Here is a 10,068-nt window from a genome sequence, read left to right as displayed (position 1 = left end):
CACCAAAGAACGAACAGCAGAGGTCCTTGAATGAAAATCGAAACATAATCAACGTTTATACTTAGAAAATTTATTGAGATCATTTTCTCTGGTATTTCCTTATTTTAAAGTTTGGACGCGCCATATATCATAATCCACTCCCGTAAAGGTGTGGGGGGGCAGACTGTGTTTAATATTTATCGAAGCTTGATTCCAAGATCAAACTTGTTTATGACTTCATCTGTCATTTCGGAGGGAGCCTTCTTCCACTATTACCCGGCTCAGCCAGCCTATTTCCCAACTGCTGCAGAGCAGAGAGGATCAATTTTTATTAGGCTCCTCGGCAAGTTTGCTCTGGGCCGCTTTAATATTGAGCAGCGGCATAATCTCGAGACCTAAACTTTAAGCGTCCTTCCAGTTTCGGAAAGTTTATCATTCCTTGGAACCCGGTTGTGTCTAATTCCTAGGGAGGGGGCGATCCCCCAAATGAGGAGGGGCCACACTCCCGAGTATCTGCTGTTAATCTGAATGGTGTAGGGAGGGGCGGAGCTATCCCTAGACTAGGAGGGTGGGGCGGGAGGTGGTACAGAGTTGAAAGATTGCCACACTGGAGGACAGAGAGACGGGGTGTCTGCGGGTGGTGGTTCCTAGAGCTGACGGTTCCTGGGAGTGTGTTTTATAGCTGTGCTGGGCCCAGGAGAGGGCGTCTGGGCCTTGCCCTCTGGGTGAGGTCTCGGGGACCCCCGGATGCCCCAAAGGGATGGCGGGAAGATTGAGTCTTGGCCTTCGGGCCCCTGCGGTGTGACTGCTATCAGTGCCCGAGGGGCAGGAGACCCTGACGGCGACAAGTTGAGAATTGCGGAGGAGAGCCCAGAGGAGAGTCCTTCGGGTTGCCGAGCCAGGAGTCTTGCTTGGTCTCTGCCATGGCCTCCCCGCCTCCGTCCTGCGCCCACCATCACTTCCCTGGCTCAGGGTAGAGTGGGAGTGAGCGTGGGTGGGTGTGTGCGCGCGCACTAGTCGGAGCTCAGCGAACGTTTGCTGACTCAATGCGTGCGAATGCGTAAGCGTTTATGCAAGTGCGTGCATGCGGCTTAATGCGTGCGCGTCTGAAGATGTGCGGGGTGTGGAGGCTATGCAGGACTCAATCGTAGCGCATCTCTTTGTAGACCAGACTGTCAATGCGAGAGGAATTAGCGAGCCAACGGAGTACGAGGGAGGCCAGATGGCTCCTTTTGACTTCCCAAACTAGCCTGGGGTGAGGAATGGGGCAAGGTCGTGGGGTCGCGGGGCTGTGTGGTTTCCTAGTTTTGAGTCCTCAAACCAGTCCTCAAACCTCAGCACCCCCCGCCCCCGCCACACTCTCCTCCCCACTGGCAGTCCCTCGCTGCTCCTGGATGCTTCTCTGAGGCCCACCCCAGCGGTCTGGCTCCCATCTCGCATGGTACCCGCCCTAGCTGAGGCCAACCCCGTGGGTCCTTGGCCCCACCCATACATCTGCCCCGTTGGTCGCGAGATTGCTGAAGTCCTCACAGTCTTCCCCGCAGCCATTTCCCAAACTCCGTGCCAAAGCCTGCTCCACCCCTCGCCCCCTCCCAAGGGCCTGGTATTGGCGGTGGAACAACCTTGAGCTTCAATCTTGCTTACTCTGCTCAGGCTGGTCACTTTTCTCCACTGGGCCTCAGTTTCCCGGCCTGTACAATGGGGGTAAAGATCTGCACCACAGGTTTGCCATGAGGATTAAAGTGAAGAGAGATGGGATGCTCCGGCGTGTTCCAGGTTGCCGGCACCAAGAATTTCCTAATTAGGAAGGGTGCAACCAATGCCCACCCGCAACTCCGCTTTCCTTCCCAGAGGGTGGCAGGCTCTGCTCTCCGGGTTGGCCCATTTCCTTGGGGTAGCCAAGGCCCGGGCCGTGAGACAGCACCCACTCAGGGTGCTTGAGGCAGGCGGAGAGGCTGCAGGCGGGTGAGAGAGTCGGCTGTGTCTTTCCAGGAACCTCCCCTCTATCCCCCAACCAAGCGGGAGCGCGCGGGACAGGCTGCGACGTGGCCCCCGAGCCTGCGCCGCGGCCGCGCAGAGGACGCACAAATTGTATTTCAGCGCGGGGTCCTTCCGGGTTAATGAGCTGACACCATGATTAAAGCTGACCATTTGTAATGTGTCTCGACCCCGCCGCAGAGCCCTGAAGAGGTTAATGCGGTGACGGAGGCCGGCACCTGCCCCTCGCCGGCCTCCCGGGCCGTGGCTCACAGCCCCTAGCCTCCACCCCCTCGCCTGCCCCTGCTCGGCTGCGCCGCCGACTCCTAATCAATTAGCCCATTAACGAGCCCTTCGAGGAGTTAAGTAGCGAGAGGTTCTGCCACGGGTAGGGTTGCAGTCGGTAACTCACCGCAGCTAATGATATTATAAGCGCTTTACTCAATAACCCGGCGCGGCGCGGGCGAGGAGGGAACTGCACCGTCATGGTGCAGCGTCTGGACATTTGTGGGGACTGATTCCAGAGTCTCCTATCACCTTGGTTGCTTTTGGGGGAATATCCTAGGAGCCGGGGGCTCCCAAGAGCTCTTGGTCCAGCATTCTCGAGGCCGCAGCCCGGGGGGGAGGGGTGGTGAGGGCGGGTGGCGGCTTTGCCTGAGCGCCTTGGGGCCTTACCTCGTCTTCGTTTCCTCCATGCTTGTGTAGACAACTGTGCCCCGGTACCATGTTGCCGGCACCAGGCTGCTTCTAGATCCAGTAACAGCCGATCTGGGAATTAAAGGGGAGAGAGCCAGGGCTTAGAGGCGGCCGCAAGGAGGGAACGAACCACGGTTTGTTAAACACTTAACCCACGCCTCAGAGTTGGCCACTTTGACCTAACTTAACTTCTTCGAGGTAGGCATTGCTTCCTCTAATTTTAGGAAAGGAGGAAACCGATGCTCAGAAAGTTTTAGTATCATGTCCAAGGTCACCCAAATGAGATTTGAATCGACTTTGCCTAATTCTAAAACCATAACCTGTTCTCACCTCCTTCTCCTCTTCTTCCCAGCATCGAAGTGCTTTTATTTCTGCAGCAGTTCCATGGCCTGCAGTATTTGCCAAAAACCGGAAATCACCTGTGAAACAGAGGGTGGGCGGTTGGCGGTGAGCTATTAAGCAAAAGTTTACAGAGTACCTACTATGAGCTCCTAGTGCTTCTGGGCTTTCGGTGCCTTTCCCATTCCTACCTAATGCCATCCTCAAAACAGGAGAAATGGGGGGATGCTAATGAGAAGTTCATTTCACCTGTAAGAGCAATGAGGTTCTAACTGGAACTGGACTTGTCCTAGTTTACGCAGTCTGTAAATGGTGGTGCTGGGACTTGAACCAGGATCTCTTGCAACAAGATCTAGGTCTCTCCTACCCCAGGGATCATGCAGGCCCGTTGGGCCTGTGACGGGGTGAGCTCTGTAGGCGGGGATGGGCAGAAGTTGTCTGCTCCCTGGCCTCCCAGTTAAGCTCCCAGGAATGGCATCAGTTCGGAGGCGCATGCTCCTAAACCCCTTCCCTCCCTTGCCGGACGCAGCGGTCTGCGGGGTGCCAGTTCTGCCCGCTCGCCCGGAGGAGAAGGGGTGGGAGGCTAGGGGAGGGTCCTCGAGCAGCCTGTTTGAGCTCCTCAGACGGAGGCGTCGGGCCACTCCAGCTCGGAGCCCCTCACTGCCGGTGCCCCTCGAGGGGGCCGGAGTGCAAGCGGTGGGAGTCCATACAGAGGCTAGGAACGCGAGCTGGAATCTATGCTGCTTTCGGCCCTGCTGTCTCTGGTTGGACACAGCAGATGCCCGCCGGGTTCTCGGCGCGCTCCGGGGCGCACAGTGGCTGCATGCCGGGCCTGGGCTTTTTGAAAATTTCCGGGGCCGCTCGGCGGCGCTGCGATTGGCCGCGTCCGGGTAACCTCTATGCAAATGAGGCCGCGCCACCTCCGCGCCGGCGGAGACCCCGAGAGCTGGCGGGCAAGGAAGGGGCATTCGCGGCGGGGCTGGGCGGGCACACCCAGAGCCGGGCAGGCAGGGATCCCCGTGCAGCCATCCCGTGCCCGCGTGTCCCCCGCGCAGAGGGGACGCCTCACCAGCTTCGCCGCCCCCTCCCCCTGGATCCCCTCCCCGCCCCTCCCCCCGCCTGCCTGCCTGCACCACCTTCCACCCAGATCGTCTCTAAAGGGAGTTCTTGGTTTCCTCCGATTTCTTATGAACCCAGGATGGGCAGCAAGGAAGATGCAGGCAAGGGGTGTCCGGCGGCCGGCGGCGTCTCCAGCTTCACCATTCAGTCCATCCTGGGCGGGGGCCCCTCGGAGGTGCCACGGGAGCCCGCCGGCTGGCCCGCCAGGAAACGCAGCCTGTCCGTGTCCTCGGAGGAGGAGGAGCCGGACGACGGCTGGAAGGCACCTGCCTGCTTCTGCCCAGACCCGCACGGCCCCAAGGAGCCGGGCCCCAAGCATCACCCCCCCATCCCCTTTCCTTGCCTGGGTAAGGATCGCACGCCGCCGGGTCGGCCGCGAGCAAGCTCTAGGGGAGGGAAGCTGTGCCGGGGTCCAGGCCCCCTCTGGCCAGAGCCCCGGCCGCCCGGGGTCCAGGGAGGAGGGGAGGGGACGCGCCCGCGTTGTTGTCTCCTCCTCCCGGAGGGGGCTCGGGAGGTGACGGGAACCGTCTTGGAGAAGGTTGGGTTGGAAGGAGAATATACCACAGCGGGCTGGTACAGGGCGGGCCGCACACACGGCTCTGCCCTCAATATCGCCTTTGTACATCGGTCGGATACTTTCCGAACAAGAGGTCTAGAAGTCGGGTCCCAGCGGTCCATCTGTCTCTACTGCAATCTCTTCCAGCTTCTTTTTTCTCCTCTCTCTCCCTCTCCCCGCCCCCCCCTCGGCCTGATTACCACTCCAAGATGATTGACAATGGTGCCTTTCAGAGATGGCTCCTCTTTACAACACTGACGAAGGGGAGCCCCGCGTTAGTCCTTAGCGTGATTTCCGAACAAACGGCCTGTGAAATGATGCCACACTATAAAGCTCGGGGAACTCTTCCAGCTCAGTTATTACAAGGCAAAATCACCTTTTAAAATGATGCTAATGTCCCCCCGTCCAGACTTGCTCCCCGTTGCCACATGTCCTTTCACCGAAGCTGGGGGCACAGAGTCCCCACACTCTCGAAATAGCTGGGACCCGTTGCTTTTTCAAGGCTAGGGTGCTGGGCTTTGGGTTCCACCGAGAGGGAGAAGAGGAAGGGGTTGGGACCAAGGCTGCAGCCGCCTGCCATCCCCCCACCCCGTCTTGGCCAGGGCTGGGGGTTTCGGAGGCTCCCCAACTCCATGCCTTCCTGTCTGTTCTCCCTCCCCAGGTACCCCCAAGGGCAGCGGAGGCGCGGGGCCGGCGAGCTCGGAGCGCACGCCTTTCCTCTCTCCTTCGCACCCGGACTTTAAGGAAGAGAAAGAGAGGCTCCTGCCCGCGCGCTCGCCGTCGCCAGGGCCAGAGCGGCCGCGGGACGGCGGCGCCGAGCGGCAGGCGGGCGCCGCCAAAAAGAAGACGCGCACGGTCTTCTCGCGCAGCCAGGTGTACCAGCTCGAGTCCACCTTCGACATGAAGCGCTACCTGAGCAGCTCGGAGCGCGCCTGCCTCGCCTCCAGCCTGCAGCTCACCGAGACCCAGGTCAAGACTTGGTTCCAGAACCGCCGCAACAAGTGGAAGCGGCAGCTCTCGGCCGAGCTGGAGGCGGCCAACATGGCGCACGCCTCGGCGCAGACTCTGGTGGGAATGCCGCTGGTGTTCCGGGACAGCTCGCTGCTGCGCGTGCCGGTGCCGCGCTCGCTCGCCTTCCCCGCGCCGCTCTACTACCCCGGCAGCAACCTCTCGGCCTTACCTCTCTACAACCTCTACAACAAGCTCGACTACTGAGCGGCCGCCGGCCCGCGCCGCGCTCTCCCGGCCGCCTCCCGCTGCCCCCTCCCGGGGCTCCGGAGCGGGGCGGTGTGTTGCCAGAAATATTAAGAAATACACCATGTGTATTCATTATCTCTTATTTATGGCCTCTGCCCTACTTTTTGTTTTGATTGTTTCGGGTATTTATCGGCATTTCTCAAGCCAGATCGCCTGCTTTCTACCCAAAACAAACCGATACGCTTTGAAAACCATTGTGGAGGGGATGTTCTCGGGTGGTGGTGGGAATGGGAGTTTCGGCCAGATCTACATTGATTGGTAGGGGAAAAAAAAATCAGAAAAACACCAACAGAACCAGGTACACTCCTCTCCCCATATATACACCTGTAGGTATGTACATGCGCACACAGCCGGCCAAAGCCAGCGAGGTGTTTGGACAATTATCTCAACGCCTCTTTTCGTTTTCCTCGTTCCGAGGATGGGTAGGAGGAGATTTCAGATCTGTAAATATTTTTAAAGAGGAAAAAAATAAAACATTTTAAGCATCGCTGCTAACTTTGGTGAGATTGATTGCCCAGCGTGCTAACGCGCGGCTTTTCTCGATTTTCGGTGGAGGCGTGCGGCAGGCAGTAGAGGTCTTGCTCCCACCCCACGTGGAGGGTGGGACTGGGGTCAGGGGTTAAAGGTGGGGACCTTGGCGCCGTCGAGGCGGCACGTGGGCTAGAGCTGCACCCTCTTCCACTCCCCGGTGCCCATAGACCTGGCGCTGGCTGAGGCGCACCTGGGCAGGAATCCATCTCCGGAGCCCGCGCTGAGAGGGACAAAGGCGGGGAGCCTCACTGCTGAAGCGCTACCTTCCCGGAACGAGCATCTTGCCAGCACTGGGAGCGCCTCGGGCTTAGCCGCAGCAGGGCGCCGTGCGACGTGGTCCAGCCTTTGCCACGCGCCACCTTCCAAGGGCGAAGGTCAGGTGGGATGGCGCTGCCTGAATCAGGTGCAGAGCCGGCTTTGCTCATCGCCCAGCCTGGCGCGACAGGCTTGCAGCCGCGTACACTTCCCGAGCGGGTGGCACAGTTGTCCGTCCCCCGCCGCGCGGAACTGGGGGCAGAGAGGCGGCACTTCGGCTGAGGAGGGATCTGAGGCTGGAGACTAGGCGCGCGGCAAAGGTGCTTCCGCGCACTTTTTGATTGTTGTTTATAGTTTATAGTTTGCGTTGTGTGTGGCTGAATGGAGGGGTCACGGGCAAGCACGTGGCCAGTCGCACTGAAAGGAACCGCGGCGCGGGGCCTGCGTGCCCACCGGCTTCCGTGCCCTAACACCTGCCGCCGCGCGCGGGCTGGGAGGGCGCGGCACCCAGAGAATAGCAGCGCGAGTGTCATGCCAATCGCAGAGTTTTGCAATGTTTGATCGCAGCCGCCTGTTCCGTGTAAAACGTCGGAAAAGATGACTGGACCTTAGAGAAGGACGTTGGTTCCGTGTCACGTGGGGAGACCTCCCCGGTCCTCCCGCCTCCGGTCCCGAGGTCCCCTTAGCCGGTGCAAGGGTGCTGGGAGAGCGCAGGGAGGAGGTCGGACTTCATCCTCTAGAAGGAAAACATTTGCGTGATGGACTTGTCTCTGAGGCGAGAGGCATCGAAATTATCAGCATTTTATGAAAATGTAGAGGCTATCTGTAAATCAGATCTATGTGACCCGCAGTATTCTGTCTGAAGTGCTTGGTCTCTTGTCCATTTTGAGGTCGTTGTTTTCTTCTCATATAAGATTTCATGAAAATTACAATCTCTTTCAAGATGACGTCAGAGGGTTGTTATCCAAGAACACATCTGCAGATGCTAAGTTAGTTCTAGTCCACTTATTTCATTCCAGCTGAGTTAACTCAGTAAATATTTACTGAGCCCTAGAACTTGCTGAGAACTAGGCTAAATATTGGATAGACACAGAGAGAAAACAAAAGTGACACTGGGTCCGTTTTCTTCTGATTTATTTGGTACATGTATTTTATTCCAAAGAATTTTTTCTTTCCATATGACCCACTTTAAATTCTTCCTGTCCTTTAAAGTTGTTATTTGAATATTCCATGCTGAAACAACCAATTTGCTCAAGGACCTACTTGTATAGGAATATTCCATCCATCTCATTATTGTCTGCATTTCAATAGATTATGTTTTTGTCAAGAGATGATAGTTTTAACAGTGTTGGGTCACTATATCCTCCTTATGCTTACTTATCTTATAGGAAGTGGTTTTCTCTAGCCACTCAAGGCTCTTAATGGCAGAGTGATTTTGCCCTTAAGATTTCAGGGATGATATCATATAGTGGATATTTCAATCCTTTTACTACTTCAGAAATCAGCAGTCAAAGGTGATCCAACACTGTAATTAGTTTCTGGGAATTCCCTGCTCCTACAGGTAACTGAGTGTTAACACACACACACACACACACACACACACACACACACACACACACGACTTTGCATTTGGATTTAAAATGTTCAAGATTCCATTGTGGCCAGATCTCCTATCTCAAGACTATCAATTCATTTGAATAATCAGCAAAATCATCAGCCTCTCTTTCAGGCTGTAAACTGGATTTAAAAGATTGACGTTTCTTAAAACTCGAATAGAGTCTGGCTGCAACTGTGTGCCCAGAGGGACCTGAATCATACACACACTGTATAATGAAATACACTTAGATTTTATTAGCAGATAATTCATGCTCAGAATCTTGAAACTCTAATAGAATTAAATAAACAACTGGGAGAGGGAACCAAATAGAATTATTTGGAGATAAAATTAGTTAGCCAAAGTTAGAATGGAGGCAAGGCACTGCATTTTAAAATTCTTAACCTCACCATTAACTTGTTGAAAGAGAAAATATAGAGAACCAAGTATGAGGACTGGCAATGAGGGAGGGCAAGATTCTGTTCTTTTAGCAGTAATATCAACACAGTGGGCAGAAGGGTGGTTACTGTGTGTGTGTTTATTTTGTCAAGAATCCTAAAAAGAAGTGCACCTGAGTAGGGTCTGTGAATGGGTGAAGACCAACAACACTTTTCCTCTATTAATATACCTTAAAAGTTAAACACTTTAACTCCAACAATTTCCTCCCATTTCATACAAAATCACATAATAAAATAAGATTTTTTTTTCCACAAAAGGCAGTGAAAAAGAGGTTACAGTATGGATTAAATTGAAAATTGTCAATGAGTTTTTGATATTTAAGAGTAACTGAGTCACAGCATTCTAGTTATAAATTAAGAATTACTTTTCTTTTATGGAGATCAAGTAAGTTCCAGAAGCAAATTCTCGATTCTCCTATTTCTGTAGGAGTCTAGAAACAGATAATGGGAGCAAACTGAGACTGCAACTCTAGGGAGTTTTTGGGGTGGGAAGGTGAATGGGGAGAAGCTTGTAGCTGTCATTTTAGGACCCTGCTTAAATATACAGAAGCTTTCGAGCTTTAACGCACTGCAGAGTAATTCTTTTCCAGTCTGTCCACGCTTCTGGACAGGGAGTTCCCCCGAGAGCAAGGACTGTCTGATTAATGTATCTTCCCAGATGCTCTCACCAGACCTGGTATTCAGTGGGTGCTCAATAAACGTTTGCAGAAAGATGGAATGGAGGGATAAAGCATAGTAAAAATAAGGATGAGTTTTTATGATATCAGTAGATCTTAAGACAATGGAAAATGTGAGACCCTGGTTAAGGGGTGGAAACGCCAGGAAAATGAGAATAAATCAGGGAAAAGTAATGCAATTGATTAGAGCAAATATTTCCACTCCAATTTTTGGTTAACTTCATGGGCGTATGCATGTCCAGTGAAAGGGAGAATAATTTAGCTCTACAGAAGTATTGACCAAAATGGGGTTCTTGCGTCTGAGAGGCTGAGTTGGGGAGTGCGCCACGGGTCCAATTGTAAAGAGCATCTTTCCCGCCTACTATTCAGAAGACCGGCCAGGCGTCGGCCCCCAGGAAACTACATTTCCCAGCGTGCTGCACAAGGGCGGGAGAGAGCGTGGGCTCAGCCTTGGCGCGGCGCACCTTGGGAATTGTAGTTTCCCCTCGTCCCTCTCGAGGACGCGTGCCTCAGCCTTGTGATAAAGGGAGACCACGTGATCGGAAAAGCCGCGGTTTGCCTTTGAGCCGGAACAAGATGGCTGGGTTGACCGTCGCCGGGCCTCCGAGCGGACCAATTGGCTGCCTCGAG

At 54.7% G+C, this 10,068-nt stretch overlaps 1 protein-coding gene and 1 long non-coding RNA gene across 2 annotated transcripts; one reads left to right on the top strand and one right to left on the bottom strand.

The window, feature by feature from the left end:
• Nucleotides 1-2,630: 2,630 nt before the first annotated feature.
• On the bottom strand, nt 2,631-5,712 carry LOC118524677 (uncharacterized). The gene is made up of 3 exons (XR_004911769.2): nt 5,579-5,712; nt 2,983-3,071; nt 2,631-2,724 (listed from the first exon to the last, which is right to left on the bottom strand). It is a non-coding gene; the product is annotated as an uncharacterized LOC118524677 (long non-coding RNA).
• On the top strand, nt 4,190-5,881 carry HMX2 (H6 family homeobox 2). The gene is made up of 2 exons (XM_036074943.1): nt 4,190-4,457; nt 5,328-5,881. Exons 1-2 carry the CDS (start codon nt 4,190-4,192, stop codon nt 5,879-5,881), a joined length of 822 nt encoding a protein of 273 aa, XP_035930836.1.
• The last annotated feature ends 4,187 nt before the right edge of the window (nt 5,882-10,068 follow it).

Source organism: Halichoerus grypus, chromosome 7, assembly GCF_964656455.1.
Source record: "Halichoerus grypus chromosome 7, mHalGry1.hap1.1, whole genome shotgun sequence".
Classification (NCBI taxonomy): Eukaryota; Metazoa; Chordata; class Mammalia; order Carnivora; family Phocidae; genus Halichoerus; species Halichoerus grypus.
This window is presented reverse-complemented; position numbering and strand designations above follow the sequence as displayed.

Bases quoted from the DNA above. Each gene is read 5' to 3' on its own strand.
- HMX2 (XM_036074943.1), top strand. From the start codon at position 4,190: ATGGGCAGCAAGGAAGATGCAGGCAAGGGGTGTCCGGCGGCCGGCGGC. The intron at 4,458-5,327 runs GTAAGGATCGCA...CTCCCTCCCCAG, and splicing joins CATCCCCTTTCCTTGCCTGG to GTACCCCCAAGGGCAGCGGA.